Source organism: Phaseolus vulgaris, chromosome 10 (genome assembly GCF_051622355.1).
Source record: "Phaseolus vulgaris cultivar YP4 chromosome 10, ASM5162235v1, whole genome shotgun sequence".
NCBI lineage: Eukaryota > Viridiplantae > Streptophyta > Magnoliopsida > Fabales > Fabaceae > Phaseolus > Phaseolus vulgaris.
In genome coordinates, this window is record NC_143507.1 from 37367157 (window position 1) to 37387183 (window position 20027).

The 20027-nt window shown below is 31.2% G+C and overlaps 4 protein-coding genes across 14 annotated transcripts; 2 read left to right on the forward strand and 2 right to left on the reverse strand.

The window, feature by feature from the left end:
* The first annotated feature begins 370 nt into the window (after positions 1–370).
* Positions 371–5710, forward strand: LOC137819776 (FT-interacting protein 7). The gene is made up of 2 exons (XM_068623758.2): positions 371–782; positions 2380–5710. Exon 2 carries the CDS (start codon positions 2426–2428, stop codon positions 5450–5452), a length of 3027 nt encoding a protein of 1008 aa, XP_068479859.2. The 5' UTR covers positions 371–782; positions 2380–2425; the 3' UTR covers positions 5453–5710.
* A 479-nt stretch (positions 5711–6189) lies between these two features.
* LOC137819026 (F-box protein At4g22280) lies at positions 6190–7415 on the reverse strand. Its single transcript, XM_068622728.2, has one exon. It carries the CDS (start codon positions 7413–7415, stop codon positions 6258–6260), a length of 1158 nt encoding a protein of 385 aa, XP_068478829.1. The 3' UTR covers positions 6190–6257.
* Positions 7416–12554: 5139 nt separating this feature from the next.
* LOC137819249 (kiwellin-1) lies at positions 12555–13307 on the reverse strand. The gene has a single exon (XM_068623036.2). It carries the CDS (start codon positions 13271–13273, stop codon positions 12707–12709), a length of 567 nt encoding a protein of 188 aa, XP_068479137.1. The 5' UTR covers positions 13274–13307; the 3' UTR covers positions 12555–12706.
* A 1137-nt stretch (positions 13308–14444) lies between these two features.
* Positions 14445–17487, forward strand: LOC137818973 (uncharacterized). Of its 11 annotated transcripts, none has more exons than XM_090296856.1 (7): positions 14445–14745; positions 14867–14935; positions 15253–15324; positions 15427–15497; positions 15592–15662; positions 15830–15909; positions 17230–17487. In XM_090296856.1, the coding sequence occupies exons 1-4, from the start codon at positions 14630–14632 to the stop codon at positions 15488–15490; spliced, it is 321 nt and encodes a 106-aa protein (XP_090152982.1). In that variant the 5' UTR covers positions 14445–14629; the 3' UTR covers positions 15491–15497; positions 15592–15662; positions 15830–15909; positions 17230–17487. The 11 variants fall into 11 exon arrangements, 9 of the variants coding, with proteins under 9 accessions (XP_090152982.1, XP_090152983.1, XP_090152979.1 ...); XM_090296857.1 differs by having other exon boundaries at positions 15850–15909; XM_090296853.1 differs by having other exon boundaries at positions 15427–15662.
* The last annotated feature ends 2540 nt before the right edge of the window (positions 17488–20027 follow it).

Genomic DNA, 20027 nt, shown 5'->3' on the forward strand with positions numbered 1-20027 from the left:
TGACTATCCGTATCACTTAAATAACTGACTGTTCATAAGTTTTTTTACTGGATTTCGATGTAAGAAATTAATAGTGCCTAATCTTTATTAAAGAATCTATATATTTATATTTTCTCTTTCCATTATAATTCTAATAAACAAATCTTAAATTTGAAATTTTATTAAAAAATTAATACACTTTTACTCAAGCAAATGATTATATATTTTACATCCTTGAAAATAATTATTGTTTTCAAGAATTATTGCAGAAAACATTGACATATTAATTTTTAAAATGGTAGAGATTCAAATACAACAAAACTAAATAAAAAAATATTAGTGGAAAAAGATTTATGAAAGTGTATTTGAAGAAGAAACACTAGTAACAATTAAAGCATGAACACTTACATAAACTTGTGACAGAAAAAGGGAGAGAGAGAGAGTTTGGAATTGCATCCATTGATGCGTGGAAAGGTGGGGCCAAGGCCAAACTCACCCAACCCAACAGCACTGTAACAAAACCGTGTTTTGAGTTCTTAGACAGACACCCCACGGCACAATTCACAACAGCACTCCTATAACTACTGAACAATCCGAAAACCGACATTCTACAACGTCAATTTATGTGTGCCACTTGAGACCTGACCTTTTTCTCTCTTAACCTTCTCAGAAACCCCATTCTCCTTTCCTTTCTCGTTTCTCTGTCTTTCGTATAGCTTCTCTGCTGCCACCTAAATCTCACCTCGTCTTGTGTTTTTTCTGTTCTGGGTCTTACAGGGAAGTCTCAAAGCTCGAAATTTCAGGTGTGTTTCTTCCTCTTCTTCTTTGTCATGGGTTTCTTTTGTTTTTGGTTTTATTTTTATGTGTTTGTTTCTCTGTGGGTATATGTGGAATGTTTTGATGGTTTTTGCTGGATTTTTTTGTAGGAAAGGGGTTTGTTTTTAAAAGTTTTTTGGGGTTTTGTTATTATTTCTTATTTTCACTGCTGTGTGGCCTCAAAAGCTTTTTTTTTTGGGGTTGAAATCTAGTATTGGGATTTTGGCCAGCCTGTAGCAGAAAATCGGTCTCCTTTTGTACTTTTTTCTTACCTGAGAAATTTTTATTTTAATTAAAAATTTGTGTAAGGTTCAACTTTTCTTCTGTGTCAAAAAAATTGTTTTTTCACCCTTAATTTTGTAAATATTGGATAAATGAGTAGATCTCATGGTTGCTTTTCTGCTGAAAGTCTGCACATATTTTGATAATAAGAACTTGAATGAGTATACATAAACACTCGGGGTTTCATGATTCACGGATCAAGGGAATGTTTTTTTTCCTTTTCATTTGAGATTTTCATTTTCTTCAGAGTATCTGAAGGTTTCTGTCATACGGTCTCATGTACTGTGGTAAAAGGAGTCTTGCCTTTTTTTCCTATGATGTTTCTGTCATTCTATTCTTTTGCAATCTTGGAGATACTTTTTTATAACTTGGAATAAAAAGAATTTAAGTCTCGTTTTGATTATAGTCTTGCTTCTTTATCACGCAGAAGACTATTGTGGATGTGGTGGTTGAAACTAATTTTTCTCTTTTTTGCTTGAGTTTTAAGAATAACTTGTTTTTGATAATGATTTGATATCCATCTTTTTTATATTTATATTTATTTTATTTTTCATTCTTTTGATTTCAGCAGGGTGAATCGTGTCATACCTTGTCTTATTTATGATAGGAATCAACTGAATAATAATTTATAAGTCCATGCATAAAAAATAAAATAATAAGTCCTGTTGCTTTCCTTTACACACGCACACACAAAAAGTTTATGCATTTAGCAGTATTTCATTTATATTTGACATCCTTGGTCAAATTTTATTATTAAAAAATAAAATGCCATATAAATACTAGTTTGAAGTTGTCTTGCCTTCCTTTGATAACTCAATGAAAGAGAATTCTTTTGTTTAAATAATGTTTATTTCTTGGGATTTTCCACATTATATTGACTTTGAATATTATGACATGAACTCAAAGGTTTTCAAGTAAAGTTGAGCTTGGTCAATGTGGTAATGTTGTAGTCAGTTTGGTCTACACTCTTAAAAGATGGTGTCTTGCATTCTTTGTTAGGACTTAGGAGAATTTGTCTGCCAACAGAGTAAGATTTTGAAGCTTAGATGTATCACAAAATTGCTACCCTGCTGCAAGAATGCATCTTTGAACATTTATAAAGAATGAAAACAATGTGCTGGATTAACGATATGCTTCGTTTTTTGTCTTTGAATTTAAAGCAAAACCTTCATTATTTAAGCATTTGATTTTCATCCACTAATAGAGGACATGACCAGGAAGTTACTTACATCACATAAGGATATTGAAATCTATATTTGATACTATAATAATGATGAACCTCGTTTCATCCTTTGTTTTCAGGTGTAACTTCTCTCAACTTTTCCTGGAATTGAATTAGTTATTGGCAATGAGCAATCTGAAGCTAGGTGTGGAAGTTGTGGGGGCTCATGACCTTATGCCCAAAGATGGGCAGGGCTCCTGTAGTACTTATGTGGAACTTCACTTTGATGGTCAGAAATTTCGGACTTCAACAAAAGAGAAAGATCTGAGTCCTGTTTGGAATGAGAAATTTTATTTCAATGTTACCGATCCTAACAAATTGCAGACTCTCACTCTTGATGCCTGTGTCTATCACTATAGCAAGAACAATAATTCCAAAATCTTCCTTGGTAAGGTCCACCTCACTGGACCCTCATTTGTCCCATATTCTGATGCTGTTGTTCTTCACTACCCTCTGGAAAAGAAAAACGTGTTTTCCCGCATAAAAGGGGAGCTTGGATTGAAGGTATATGTCACTGATGACCCTTCAATAAAATCCTCACACCCTCTTCATGACGTGGAACCCTCTGTGGACACAGTCCAACGCTCAACCCCAGATCAATCACCAGTTTCATTCACAAATTCAATCCTGAATGTTTTTTCACGAAAGAAAAATGACACAAAGCACACATTTCACAGCCTTCCAAATTCAAATGAAGAAAAGCAGCATAAATCTTCTCCTTCAGAACCTGCAAAAACGACTATAGACCATGGGAAGCATGAGATTAAACCTGGACTGCCTCCTCCTAGAGTTTTCCATGCATATCCAGGTTCATCCTCTCCAATGGATTATGCACTCAAAGAGACAAGCCCTTATCTTGGAGGGGGTCAAGTTGTTGGTGGGCGAGTTATACGTGGATATGGGCTAGCCAGCTCCTACGACCTTGTTGAACCAATGCAGTACCTATTTGTACGAGTTGTAAAAGCTCGTGACCTTCCATCAAAGGGTGTGACTGGTGGCCTTGATCCTTATGTGGAGGTAAAGATTGGAAATTTCAAAGGAACTACCAAGCACTATGAGAAAACTCAAGATCCTGAATGGAATCAGGTGTTTGCCTTTGCAAGGGAGAATCAGCAGTCAACTGCGCTTGAAGTTGTAGTCAAAGACAAGAACATGTTACTAGATGGAGTTGTCGGGACTGTGAGGTTTGATCTTCATGATGTTCCTACCCGTGTTCCACCTAATAGTCCATTGGCTCCAGAATGGTATAGGCTTGACAAGGGTAAGGACAAGAAAAAGGGGGAGTTGATGCTAGCTGTGTGGTTTGGTACACAAGCTGATGAAGCTTTTCCTGATGCCTGGCATTCTGATGCTCTCACTCCTGGTGAGCTCTCTTCAAATGCATATGCTCATATGCGATCAAAAGTTTACCATTCACCAAGATTATGGTATGTACGGGTTAAAGTGATTGAGGCACAGGACTTACATGCATCAGAGAATTCCCAAATCCATGATGCCTATGTTAAGCTCCAGATAGGTAACCAGGTTTTGAAAACAAAACCAGTTCAATCAAGGAGCATGGTTCTACGTTGGGATCAAGAGCTGATGTTTGTTGCCGCCGAACCTTTTGATGAACATCTGATTGTTTCAGTTGAAAATCGAGTTGGTCCCAGCAAGGATGAGACTATTGGAGTTGCTGCTATTCCCTTAAGCCAAGCTGACAAGCGGGCTGATGACAGAGCTATCCATTCCAGGTGGTATCACCTTGAAGAATCCTTGTCATCTGCAATCGAAGGGGAACACGAAAAAAAGGAGAAAGATAAATTTTTTAGTAGAATTCACCTCAGTGTCTGTCTTGATGGTGGTTACCATGTTTTTGACGGGTCAACTTATTACAGTAGTGATCTCAGAGCCACATCAAAGCAGCTCTGGAAGAAGCCAATTGGTGTATTAGAAATTGGCATTTTAAGTGTTAATGGACTTCATCCAATGAAAACCAGGGATGGAAGGGGGACAACAGATACATTCTGTGTGGCAAAATTTGGGCATAAATGGGTTCGGACTCGAACCATCAGTGACAGTCTAAGTCCGAAATACAATGAGCAGTACACCTGGGAAGTTTATGATCCAGCTACAGTTCTCACTGTGGGGGTATTTGATAATGGACACCTTAGTAATCCAGATGGTAACAAAGATCTAAAAGTCGGTAAAGTCCGGATTCGGATCTCAACCCTGGAAGCTGGCCGTGTTTACACGAACGTATACCCGTTACTGGTGCTACATCCTTCAGGTGTCAAGAAGATGGGTGAGTTGCACTTGGCCATTAGATTCTCCTGTTCCTCAATGGTTGACTTGATGCAGCTATATTTCAAGCCTCACTTGCCAAAAATGCACTACAAAAGGCCCCTTAACATCATGGAGCAGGAAAAGCTGCGACACCAAGCAGTCAATGTTGTTGCTGCTAGACTTAGTAGGGCAGAGCCCCCACTTAGAAAGGAGGTAGTTGAATACATGTCCGACACAGATTCTCATCTATGGAGTATGAGGCGCAGCAAGGCCAACTTCTACCGTTTGATGACAGTGTTTTCTGGAATTCTCTCAGTTGTGCGATGGTTGGGGGAGGTTTCCACATGGAAGCATCCTGTAACAACAGTGCTGGTGCACATTCTTTTTCTGATGCTTGTGTGTTTCCCTGAACTTCTTCTGCCAACTGTGTTTCTATACATGTTTGTGATCGGCATGTGGAATTGGAGGTTCCGTCCTAGGTGCCCTCCTCACATGAACACCAGACTCTCCTATGCAGAAGGTGTGAGCCCAGATGAGCTTGATGAGGAATTTGACACATTCCCCTCCTCAAGGAGCCCTGACATTGTTCGGTGGAGGTACGATCGATTGAGAAGCGTGGCTGGGAGGATTCAGAGTGTTGTTGGAGACTTAGCTACTCAAGGTGAGAGGCTCCAAGCTCTTGTGAACTGGCGTGATCCTCGTGCCACCACCATGTTCATGGTGTTCTGCTTTGTGTCTGCTATTGTGTTGTATGTGACACCCTTTCAGCTACCTATTCTTCTCACTGGATTTTACCTTATGAGGCATCCCATGCTTCGGAGCAAGGTGCCGCCGGCTCCGGTGAACTTCTTCCGCAGGTTGCCGTCTCTCACAGATAGCATGCTGTAAATGGAGGACAGTGTGTGTGTTCTTGAGAACTTATTTGCTGCTGGCATTCATTTTTGGCAGTGGCTGTAAAATCATTGGAGCTATCTCACTTTGTGTTATTGATTAAGTTTTCACAGTTCATGCAAATGTATACTTAGTGTGGTAAACTCCAATGTAGTTTTCATGTTAATCAGCGTTTTCAACTTTTGTTCTATGCTTGAACTGTAATCTCTGAAGTCAAGTATCTGCAACTAAATTGTCTTTTTAAGAGTACTGAAATGATCTTTGTTCACTTTCTCTTACCTTAAAATTCAGTGTACAAAATTTTGTAAGTATTGCAATTAATTGAAAATTTCTTTCTAAACTTTTTACCAATCAAACTAAAGGAACAAGAAAAGTGATTTGTTGAGGATGTTTAGGGACTAACGTGAGAGCATTTAACAATATTTTAATTTCCCCCCTCAAATTTTAAGATAACACGTTTGTAAGTTTTTGTTTTGATATGTTCATTTTGTTTATTTTTGTATGGAACTTTACTTACAATAATAAATTAATTAATTTTTATGTGATTTTTCAAGTTGACCCAATCTAATAAACAATAGTAACAACCATCTATATAAATGGGAGATTGAATACAGATAGAAAATAAAAACGTTGATACACATATATTATATATAGCAAACTGTAACTTTAAACAAAAATGAAGAGCAATTGAGAATTAGTTTAGATGTGAAACATAAAACATGTGAAACATAAAACATCTGAAACATAAAACTAAGAGAAACATAAAAACTGAAAATAAAACTTAAAACACAAGTTAAAAGTCCTAAAGTGGCAGTGTTGGAGGTTGAGGAAAACGAGGTTGAAAACGAGCAATTGAAAGGTCGTTCTTCCTGACTCCATCTCTGACATATCGATATCTTTCAGTCTTGCGAGAGAGATGGTCCATGATATTGAATTCAAGAACTTTAAGCTTAGGACACTTTGTGGGAAACTCGTCAAAGAGGGAGTCATTCCTTCTAAGAAGAAGACGAAGCTCAACTAAATTGTTAAACTGTGGGAGATTATAAGAAGGCGTCACTGAATCCCTAAAATACTTGATATACAGACACTCAACGTTACGTAGTCCTCCAAGGATCCTGTCAACAAAATTTTTGGCTTCAAACCGCACTGTCAAATAAGCCTTCACTCTCACAATCTTTGGCCATGTTCTTAGCGCCAGAACATATGATATGAAATCATAATCACCATCACTTTCTATGAAGAGGTCGCAGAAGCGGTTCCGAAAGAACACTTGGATTTGTCCAGAGTTAAGCAGAATCATCATCTCATCCAAGTGATAGCCGAAACAGTTTGGCCTATGATAAAACAGTTTAAGAGCCGGAGATTCGGATATAAGCTTGCAAAGATTAGAGTGGGGTATGCAAGAGTGGACACGTAGATTGAGGGTGGTGAGATTAGGGAGATGAACAGAAGGAGGAATGTCGAGATAAAAGGAGCCTGTGATATTCAAGGTGACAAGTGTGGAGGAAGTGAACAAGGTATTGAAGAATAGGACGATTTCCTCGGAGTGGCAGAAGGAGATATCGATGTTTTGAACTTTCTTTGCTACGACTGCAGAGACCCATTCATCGGCGTAATGTGCGCAACAATCATGAGCGGTGTCACAGTGGAGATGAAAGTCTCTGATGTTTTGCTGTGTGTGTTTGGCCACGAAGATACCAACATCGGAGTAGTGTCGGATGATTGGTTTGGAGCAGTGAATGTGGAGAGATGGAAGCATGGAATATAGAACACGCCATCTGCGTGACACCAATGATGTAACAGTGGCTTCCTTCGTTGTAAGGAAGGAAAGGATGTGACACAGAACATCGTCTGACAGCTTGCTGATTCTATCTTCTCCATCTTCTTCTCTCTTCTTCTGATTCGTTGTTCTCCTCTTCTTATTGGTTATTCTCCTCTTCTTATTCCTTATTCCTACCATTTTTAGGGCTTTCGAAAACTCACTTCCTTCATAAGAACCACCCCTCACTCTAAAAACACATTCTGAAATCCTAAACCCTAAATATGAATCAACTGAAAAAAAATAAATAATCTTAAACCCTAAATTCTAAACATAAATCAACTGAAAAAAAAACATAAAATTTATTAAAATTTTATTTTTTTCTATTACAGAAAAAATTACAAATACAATTATCTCTTTAAACTTATTCAATAAAACATGATATCTCCACACGAACAAATCACACAAGATTTCAAAGGCTGAGCACACTCTTCAAGATGCCGACCCTACCATTTTCTGCTAAACATCTAAATTCTTTTATTTAAAGATATTGAAATATAAGATAAAAGATTATATATATTATTGTCAAAGAAAAAACAGTTAACAGAATCATCTTCTCTCCTTGAATAAAGATAGAATAAAAACGAAATCTATTCTAATTTTACAGGATTAAAAAAAAGCAAAATTTTCATTTTTTATAAAATTGTATGGAATGATTAATTATTGTTCTAATTAAAGTTATTTCTAAAAGTATAATAATTTAATTAATTTAATTTCAAATATTCATTAAAATTGTAGATGTATTAAGATTTTTTGTGTCAACCACTAACAGAGACATGTATAGAAGGATATGCATTCTAGAGTCATAGAAGAATATAATATTAATTGTGTATTTTCTAATTATTAGTTGTTTCTCTTTATAGAGAGGTGAATAACTTTTATTTTGTTTTTGTCTGTTAATTTTAGTATTTATTGATTGATTATTTCTTTATTTAGGTAAACCCTAGAATGAGTGTACAATTTGTATATATTCAAACTATTTATTCTGATTCCATACACCATTGAAGATATATTCATTCTCATATCATTTGTTTTCCTTTTACTCTTTTGTTCATTTTATTCTGTTTTGTTCAGATCTATTCTATTTTATAATACTCTCAAATAACATCTCCAACTAACAGATAAAAAAAATACAAATGTAACAATTGTATATTTATATGATGAAGACATAAAACTACTGTATATAGAAGAGATTTTACACCATTAATACATCTTTAATATATATAGTCCAACCTAACATTCATACCACTATTTCCTTTAGATACTCCACATAGACTAAAGAAAAATGTTTAAAAAGTTTTAGATGGTTAGTTTTAGCATTTTTTTTCATGGGAGGAATGTTTAAAAAGTTTAATTCTATAGAGATGAGGTCTCTTGTTATTTGTATAAGGGTTGGGATAAGTATCTCTTTATTTATTTATTATATTTTTGTTGATAATTGTTTATTTGAAGGTGGAGTGGTTGATCATACTGAAGTTTTTTCCTTGACACATGTTAAAGTTTAGTCCTGGATCTCTTCAATGATACTGTCAGGAAGTTTCTCGTTCTCTGGTGTCTAGAACCCTTGGTATATATGCATTCGATTTAATGTATTTATAAGGGTTGATCCTTGATCTTTCTGTTTTTTTTTTCTTTAGTTGGTAGTGTTGAGGTAAACAGTAGGAGGTTTAGGGTTTAGGGTTTCATTTTGGTTTTGATGTATTTGGAAATATACTTTTTGAACTCTTTTACTTTGTATAAGGGTTACACCACCTTAAAGTGGGTCTTTTTAATTTTATTGATTGACTGTTTCTTCCGTACTTCCATATGTTCTTCTATCACCTTCATAAATTTTTGTATTTCCAAAAATGTCCCTATGTAATATTCTGTATCACGTAATCCGTAAGTCATTTTCCAAATTCATAATTAGATTACATAATTTGTAACTATTTTTGAATTTGAAATTAACTTTCAGATTATATAATCGAGAATATACTAGTGACACAAGAAAAATAAAAACGTATTTTCTTTTTCTGATAAAAATATCATCTGTTATATTTGTTTATTCATAAACCTACGTAAAACACGCGTAACTCTGTAATTTCTTCTTTTCGTAATAATCTCTGATTAACTTTTAATAAACTTATATATATATATATATATATATATATATATATATTCTACTTCAAATTTTATTCGACCTTAACTTGGAAATTTTAAGTGTTTGGATCATTTATAAAATACAGACACTCTTGATTCATATGTTTTAGTTGAAGCACCAATGGTTAGCGTTTTCTGTCATCAGCTGGGAATAATGGAGGAAGGAGGAGCACAACGTCTGCCTTCAAAACAAAACAAGAAAAATATTATTTTATATATACACTTTTATTTCGTTTAAGCAAACAAATAATTTATTTTTTGTTTTGTATTTTTTTCTTCTCTATTTAATTTTTTTTATATGAATCTAATTTTAAAAATAGTGTCTTTTTCTATGGTGATTAGTAAAGGATGAAATAGTTTAAATAAATTGGATGTTCTTTTTGTTTTTTGAATTTTAAATATTTTTTATATATGAATGGGATCTGCTTTTGTTTTAGGAAATAATATTTTATATTATTATTTTGGACTAACTTTTTATAAATAATTTTGAATATAATTTTGATTGCATAATTCATAATAATGTTTAATATAATTTTGAAAATGATGAGTATTACAGATTCAATGTTTGTGGCCATGCTTGGTTGTAAATGATTAAGTTACACTAAAGCTCAATTTACAAGTTCAAAATCATGATATTATGTTTAGAAGTATGATCACTATAAAAGCAACAAAGAAGTATTAGGATATTTTAGCAATATTGGATTTAGATGTGTTTGTTTATGCAAAATTCTGATTAAAACTTTACAATGTATTGTTTTTTTTTTTATGAAAGTAGTGTAATTTTATTTTGAAATTTTCAAAATGGACAATTTTTATTTTTTGTTTTCAGGGTAAATTGTCAACCGCACTAAACATTTTGATAGGGTAAAATCGTCACTCAATTCATCCTTTCAATCAAGTGCTTTCATGTAATTTAGCTATGCCATCAAATTTAACAATGCAATGCAACTAGGCATCAAATTGAATAAGTGAATGGGAGACCACGAATTTAAGGTGAAATCTCCAATGGGGAAGGCGAGTTTCAAGTGAGCTCGGTAGACAAGTTTCACTTGAACTCGTCAATGGTGAATACAAGTTCAAAGTAAACTCGCTAACATGGTATACGAGTTTTACTTGAACTCGTTTTGTCATTTTTCTCCATGTGCTTTCCTTCACTCATTTTGAATTTTTCCTCCATGTGCAACCCTTCACGGTATAACTTGGTTCACGTGAGAATCTTGACTGAATCTGACGACAACGAAAAAGAAAATAATGATGATGAAAGCCACTGAGACAACAAACAAAGTTCCCATATAGAACAAGATCTCATAGATCATCTTTATGTTGTTAAATTATGTAATCTTTAAATTAAATTGTCATGTTTGTGCATTTTCACTTACTATCAAACTTTAATGTTCTTCTTAAACTTTATTTATTTATTTTCGATTAACATTATCTGTTTTAACTTTTTGATTAAATGTTTTTGATTTATTAAAAATTCAAAATAATTTTAATATATTAAAAACTAAAAAAATATATTTAATATTTGTAATTATATTTAATAAAAATTCAGTTATTTTTTTTAATTATAATAATAAAAAAATATTTTCTGAAAACTTATTTAGGTAATTTTTTTTATAAAAATCTAATTTTCTTTAATTATATATAAAAAAGTTATAATAGTAAACTAAATTTATCCAATTGTTTATTTACTAATATTTTTATTTTAAATATTAAAATCTAATTTTCTTTAATTATATATAAAAAAGTTATAATAGTAAATTGAATTTATCTAATTGTTTATTACTATTATTTTTATTTTAAATATTAAAACAGACGCACTTATGGATTTTTATTTATTTTTTTAAAATCCAGTTTGCGTCGGCCGCGGCCCACGCATATGCGTCGGCTTGCGTCGGCTTGCGTCGGCCACGACCCACGCATGTTTATATTTTAGGATTTTAAAATTATTTCTTTAAATTTATTTAATGTATAACATTATAAAAAATATTTTAATATTTAATTTTTTATTGCATTTATTTTAAAATTATTTCTTTAAATATTATAATAAATTTATTTAATTTATAAATTTGTAATATAAATTATTTAAATTAAATTTATTAAGTGTTTGATTTAAAATTAATAATTGAGTAAAAAAAAGATGTATTTAAATTATTTAAATGTTATATAAAATATTTTATTATTTTAAAGATTATTTAATTTATATATTTTCATATATAAATTAAACAATATAGATTATTATTTGTTATATATTTTAAAATAATTTTTTGTTGTATAAATGAAATGAATTATTTTTGTTGTATAAATTGAATTTAATTGTTTTTGTATAAATTAAAGATTTTTTGTAAAAATTATATATAGCTGTTTATACATTAAATTTATTTATTTGTTGTATAAATTTAAAATAAAATAAATGAAAATTTTGAAAGTTTTATTATAAATATAAATATAATAAAAATTATAATATGACAAAATAATTTGTGTCTAACCTTAATAATAGTTATTATATATAATTATAGATAATAATAAAAAATAAATAAAAAGATGAAAATAATAATTAAAAAATTAAAAATAAAATCTGTTGCATTACATACGAAAATTTATATTTTCATCCTTTGGCTCACGCCTTTGGTCCACGCATAAGTCTTCAGATGATGCAATTTGCGTTCCACGCAACCTGCGTCCAACTCACTGGCCCACACTATTGCTTCCAAGGCTTTTTCGTCCAACTGTGGCCAACGAAAATTCGACGCATAAGCGTCTTATTTTAGCCCACGCTAAATCCTTGTTTAATTGTAGTGATTATTGGTTTCTAAATTAGTTTTTAATATTGATAAATAATTTCTAAATTGATATCTAATTAGCTACCAAAGTTTTAATAACCAATTATTTAAATTATAAATTTGGTAGCAAAAACCTTGGTAGCTAATAGATACCAATTTAGAAACTATTCATCAATAATAGAAACTAATTTAGAAACTAATAATTTTTTTAATTTATAAATTGATCTCTAATTTATAGTCAGTATAGTAACTAATTATTTTTTATTTCTAAAATTAATTTATATTTAATGATTTTTTTTTATATTTAATTTTTTAAACTACACAACACTGCAATTTATATATATCTAATAAGGTTTTAAACTGGTAAATTTATAAAATATTAGTAATAAACTCATTCGTACATAGAACAGAAAAAAAGACAGAACAGAAATTATAGTTTTCTACAAACTCATACATAGAACAGAAAAAAAAGACATAGACACTGCTATATACATTGGTTAATTAAGTGCATTAAGCATCAGACCAAGTAATTTGTAATCCACCCCACTGGTCATGAGGGACACCCAAGGCTTCCCACACAGCCTTTGATGCATCAACAATGTTGTTGGGACAAGGAGGTTGATAATCATGGTCTGCATCACACCCCATGGTGGAGTCACACTCATCAACCACCATGGCCTCCACACTCCTGCCATTGCCATGGATGGTGATTTTGTTGTGGCACCTGCTCTTGTGGTTGAACCATCCAGTGGAGAGTGCAACTATTGGTGTGTCATCAGAATGGTACTGGTTGTCACATTCTGAAGGCCCACCACCATCTCCATTCTTCTCAAAGCTGTTAAGGGTTAGATATGCCTTTGTGTTGCCACTCACTTCTGGGGAACATTCATATGTTGTGTACATTTTTCCTTGTTTGCAGCAGTCTGAATCATTCTCTTGGTTGCATTCTCCTGCAGGAGCCTTTTTCCCTTTGATTCTTCCACTTGGACGACATTGCTGTGCTTCGGAATGCATGCAGCTTGTCAGTAGCAGAAAAAGTAGTGCCAAAGAGCATGGTTTTGTGAAAGCACTCTTCATTTTTTGTGTATATGCTTTGTTTGTGAATGTTTGATGCATAGATGGGGATATATAGAAGTTTTCATATCTGTTGGTCAAAATACACACCACCTTGTAAAGCACAACATCTATAATATATAGTTGTTTCTTTTTTTCTTCTTATTGTGTTACATGAAATATACTGATACATGCACATCACTAGTCAAGAGATATTTTTGTTTTACATCAATAGTATGGTTATTGTGTTGAGTGTGTTTTGTTGGGATAATAAGATCAAATTAGTGGCACTGTAAAAAATACTATTTCATGCATAGAACTTAAAGCTAAAAGTTAGTTTAATGATCATGCATGGATAAACAGATGGGATACAAGAATTATAGAAATGTAAATTAAGATTGGGTTAAGATTAAATTACTAAAATATTAAGAGTAGCTTGTTGCATACAGGATTCTCTTCAACATCTTCTACCTGCCGTATCCGCCACTATAACTATCTTGTCTTCTTTTCCAAGCCATGCACTACAAGAAAATTGTCTAATAATAATTAATTTAGAAATAAAAAAAATTAATTTCTATAGTGATTAATTTAGATACAATTTTATAAACTAAAAATTATTGATACTAAAATGGTATCTATTATTAGTAAAAAGTTATAATTAATTAGATACTATATTTTTGGTTGCTAATAATAAAAATAAAAATAAAATTATTTTTAGAGACCATTTTTTTAGTCTCTTATTAAGATATAATTGGAAATCATTTTTTAAGTTACTTTTAATTTATTTTAGTGACTAATTTTTGGTTTATAAAAATAATTAAATTAGAAACTAATTTTTTAGTTTCTAATCTATACTTAATTTTTAGTCATTATTATTTAAATTTAGATACTAATTTTAGAGTGATTAAATTTTATAAAACTAATTATTAATTTATAAAATATTTTAAATTAATATGAATAAATTTACTAATTTATTAATTTTAGTATAATATTAAAATAATTAATAACAATTTAACAATTACAATTAAAATAGTATTTTAACTTTTTAATTTTACTTAAACATAAACATAAATTAATAATAAATTCAAAATATTATTTAAATTAAAAAAATTATAAATTAATTTAAATAGATATCCATACTTTCTAAAAACTTATTTAATTTTTTAAATCTGAAGAAACAGTGCTTTGAATTTCTAAATTTATCTCTTTCTTTAACCCTTTCTACTCATCTTTCACTCAGCAAATACACTAACTCACAAACACACTCTGCAACATTCTGCGACGACAACAGCTACGACAACCGCAACGACAAGGCACCTTGCGGCTCTGCAATACTCTGCAACAGAGACGACAACGACGACGACAACACACCCTGCAGCAATGGCGACGACAACGCACTCTGCACGGCGACGACAATGCACTCTGCACGATGACGGCAACGCACTCTCGCACTCTACAACAATGGAGTTTCTCTGCTCCGAAGAACCTCTTCAAGTGTCAGATTCGATTCGTGTTCATTCTCTCTCTTTGTTTTTATTTTTTTGCTTCGAAGCTCCGCATAAGTTTACTTACAGTGTATCTTCCCCATCTTCAACCCTAAATTTATTCTGTGGACAGAGATTTTGCTTACAATTGCTTCACCGGTTCGATTCAAGAGGAATGGGCTTCAATGAAATTAGCTTCAATGTGAGTCTGAGTCTTTTCCAACTACTGCAAACTTTTCGTTCTACAATTCTTATTTTATATTAGTTATATATTACGTAAAACTGTGTGCAGTTCTCTTCTTGTGAATCCCTTATCTGGAAAATTCCAAAGCATCTAGGAAATTTTACCTCTCTTAGATACCTGTATGTTCCAAGCTTTAATTCAATTCCTTCCTATGTCCTAGATATTATCATGTTTATAGAAATCCTCAAGAATGAGGTATACTTTGAAAGTGTTATTGTGGTAGTATGTGGTTTATCATCCTTACTAACCTCTTCATTTGTCTTGTCTCCAATTAGGATGCTTGAAGCAAACCAATTTTCTGGTGCTGTTCCACCGGAGCTTGGGAAACTAATTAACTTGGAGACATTGTAAGACACCAATTCTTTCATTTTTAATATTATTATTATTTTTACTTTCTCTTAAGATATCATGTTTTCCTATGATTTTTTTCTGCAATTTTAACACTGAAGGGTTCTGTCATCGAATCAATTGACTGGGAACTTACCACTTACACTACTGGACTACAACATTTGACTGACTTGTGAGCTTTGATATTTGACCTTCTTCTTAATTATAACCCAACTACTTAACTCATATAGTGCATCTCATGCATACAATTCATTATCACACTGCAGTAGAATAAATGATAACAATTTACTAGAACAATACCTAGTTTCATACAGAGCAGGCAACTTCTCCAAAGACTGTGAGATTCTAATTCTTTCTTTGTTAAATGATTTGACTATGCAATTTTTCTACTGGATAATTTTCAACCAATTTTCATGATTGCAGAATCATGTAATGTACACAATTTTTATAATGAAACTAAATATTTGTTTTTATGTTAAATTATTGACACAATGAATTAAACAGTTTGGCATTGCTTCTGTTAGCTCCTAACACGTAGCATGCGGCAATATACAGAATTCAATCCTGAAGGATGGAAGTAGCATGTAAGTTTCTTGTGGTTCAAAATTCTTTATCTATATTAATTTTCTGCAATGAAGGTTTTACTCTCATAGATTTGGAGTGTTTAGTATAACTCGATAGATTTTTTAGTCACTGAGTATGTGGTCACTGCAAAATAGAACTGGCATAAAAAATCATGATGAAATTATTTCCTAGCAATAGCAATAGCAATTGCAAAATATAGACAATTCCCGGTTGATTCATCTTTATTCTAGAAGTAATTCATACTTTAAATTTATATGTGATTTACTAAATGTACTTAATATGAGAGAAACCTTATAGAGAAAAACCTAAACTCAGTCATCTAAATCTCAAATGGTATTTCAAAGAACTTAGTCTGTCTAATGTGAAGCTAAAACACAAAAGAACTTACTTCATTTTGGGTTGTACACAAAGGACAATAGGATTTCTATTTCATTTTTACGCTTAGAACATCTCTAATATAGAGATCTTATGAAGTATCTTAAGTTTAAAACTAAAATATTATAAAAACATTATTGAAACAAGTTTATATAATATAATTGGAGGTCTTAAAATTAAGAACTCTGGCTTTTAACAATAAAAGACAATATTTCAATATCAACAACAATCTTTATAAGAAATTGAAATGCAGATAAAATATTATAACTAGGGAGTTCTAATAAAATGTCACATCAGAACAAACTTGTAAAAATTTAGCGTTAATTGCATAAAAAATGATGTAGTATATTCTTGAATTGTAAATGGTTTTATTGTACCATTCCACTAATCAATGCTTGTGGAATCAGAGTAGAAAAGCACTGAGAAAAACTGGGACGGAAGTATATCACTGGTTAACATGCCAAAAAATGCCAAAATTATCATGATGGGGCATTCATTGGTCTTCCTCATAAAGAGGATAGATGGAGCACTGCTATGTGTTGCTGTTTTTGGGGTTTCATCCAAAGGGCTGTCTTTTGTCTTTTTAGACCACCTACAAACAGTTCTTGTTATTACCCTCCCCACTTCTAGGGAAATTAATTAATTATTAATTGTGAGTAAATTTGTACAATCTCCACTTAGTTCATCATCATCCCTTTGTTGCTTGATAGTACTAGATTGTTTAGTTGTTAGTACTAGAGATTATAAGAGATTCACTCAATAACAATTGTGCAAGAATATGAATTATTCATCATCATGGTATAATAATAGTAATGAGAAACAATCATTCATGAAATAATAATGCGTGTGTATGGTGATTTCTGTTATTTGTTCTTTGATCGAGGCTTTGTCTTTTGAGACTTGTACTTATATATATATTTTTCTTCCCTCTTTCTTTTTTGTAGCATGAAAAGCAGATTGAGAACAGAAGAAAATGGAGAGATTGAAAAACAAAAAAAGGGAATAAATTAATACTCTGCATGCATGCTTGGATAATCCGAGTTAAACTCTTTGCTTTTTTTTTAGTTTAGCTCACGGATCCAAGTAGCCCGATTCATTAATTATCATGTTAAAACATGATGATAATATTCTATTGCCATGAATATTCTATTGATGTTAACAGTATAAAGAAGAAAAAAAGTATAAAATTTTTCTATTTTCTATTTTTTTCCACCTGATATTAATTTGTGATATTCTTTTGTTCATCTCGGTATACATCTAGGTTATTTTTTATTCTATTTAAGCAGTAATAACTACAGTGAAGAGAATGCATAAGTTATGAATAGATATTGTTCATCTCGGTATACATCTAGGCTATTTTTTATTCTATTTAAGCAGTAATAACTACAGTGAAGAGAATGCATAAGTTATGAATAGATATAGAGAAAATGAAGAATATTAAATTTTTTCAATAACACTTCTTATTATATATTTCCATTTTTAATAAAAAGAAGTAGTAGTTGATGCCACTAAGCATAAGGTTATAAATAAATATAAAATATGACTTGAGATGATGAACTTTATAAATTTATTTTAAAATTAGTGAACTTAAATATATAAATAAATAAATAAATAAATATTAAAGAGTAAGTAGGTAAATAAAATAATATTTTATAATAAATTATATTATTTAGAGACTAATATAGTGACCATTTTTTGGTATTTATATATTTGGTCACTAAATAAGTTTCTATATATTTTGGTTACTAAATTAGTTTCAATGAAATTGGTTGTTAATTTGGTTTCTATATAATTGGTCACTAAATTAGTTTCTATATATTTGGTCACTAAATTGGTTTTTATTTAATGGTAACTAAATTGGTTTCTAAATTAGAATCTAAATTGGTATCTAAAATTAGCGACCATGATTTTAGCCTATTAATTTCTAAATTAGTCTCTAATTAAGTTAGTGACTAATTTTGTCATTTTAGAAACCAATAATTTAGTTTCTAAAAATACTTTTTCTTGTAGTGATGGTTAGGGTAACATTTTAACATGTAATAGTAATTAATTTAAAAGAAGTCATTTAAAAAAAAATATAATTAGGGGTATTTTTATTTCATTTCCATTTACTATTTACTATTTACTTTGTAAAACAAAACTGTTAAATTTAAATTTTGAATTTAAAATATATAATTATTAAATTTGTTATATTTTAATATCATGAAAGATAAAATTGGAAAAGAAATTGTGTATAGCTAGAAGGAATCGCTAAACCCTAAACTTTCTAAAAAGTAGAGAATTTGAGTTCTTTATTTTTTTTCAAATTCACATTTCTCTAATTTTTTTACAATTTAAAATAAATAATTATTAAATTTGTTATATTTTAATATTATAAAGGATAAAATTGAAAAGCAAAATGTATACACCAAACAAGGAATCCCCTCTATAAATGTACTTAAAAAATATAATAATAAATTTGTATAATATTTTTTTAATTATAATATTATGTAATTTATTTATTAATACAAGAGAAAATTAAAATTAAAATTATTAAGATCATATAAAAAGTTGATTTTGAAAAAAAAAATTGTAATACACTTTTTGTTTTTCTCAAATTCAAATTTCTCTAAATTTTTTAAAATTTAAAATTTCAATCTAAAATATATAATGATTTAATATGTTATATTTTAATATTATAAAAATAAAATGTAAAAATGAAATGTGTACACAAAAAAAAGGAATACTCTTTATATTTTCTAGGGACAAAGAAAAAATGAAATAGATAATCATCCAACAAAAAGCATTCCTCCTACTTTAATGGCTGCCCTACAATCCCAATACATCTGCCTAGATAAATTATTCCCAGCAGCATTTTGAATACACTACTCATTTCTAAAAGGTACCTTATGCAGAGATGAACATTTGTTCTTTTAATTGGCACTGACTTTGTGCCAAAATCCCAATGCTACTTCTGCTGTAAGGTGTAACAGAAGAAACCACAAGAGTTGGTAATACCTTCACAACCTGGACAAAGATGTAGAAAATGTAAAAAAACAGACACTCACTCACACTTAAATTCTCTCTAAAAGAAACACTCTTCTTTGTAAATCTCTCTATTGTATTTCTTTCTGTGGTGTATCTTACAATTGAGAGAGCATCCCATTTATAGGCTTTAGGAAGCTCTTCTAGAAAAGTCTTCATTATGGTCTTAAAACCCCACTAACAACACAATTAAAATCCCACTCACAACTTTTGACCTTTTACATATCCAAACTCCCATTCTACTCTTTTCTAGTAACTTCTAACTTTAAAACCCACAAATTACATTAAAGTTTATTCAACAAAACTCCCCCTTAAACTTAAATGTTTCTACCATCCATCATGCCAATCATCTTCTTGAATTTGTCGAAAAAGACTTTCGGTAGCGGTTTTGTGAAGATATCAGCAACTTGATCTTGACTTGCCACATGCACCAATTCCACACTTCCTTTCTTCACATGATCACGAATAAAGTGAAAACGAACGTCAATATGTTTGCTTCTTTCATGGTTCACTGGGTTCTTTGCCAACTCAATTGCTGATTTGTTGTCAACTTGAATCACAGTTGCATCTAGTTGCTTTAGCTCCATCTTACTCAACAAGTTTCTTAGCCATATCGCATGACATACACACCAAGATGCTGCCACATATTCAGCTTCACACGTCGATAGCGTCACGATCGGTTGCTTCTTTGAAAGCCAAGAAAATGCTGTGTTGCCCA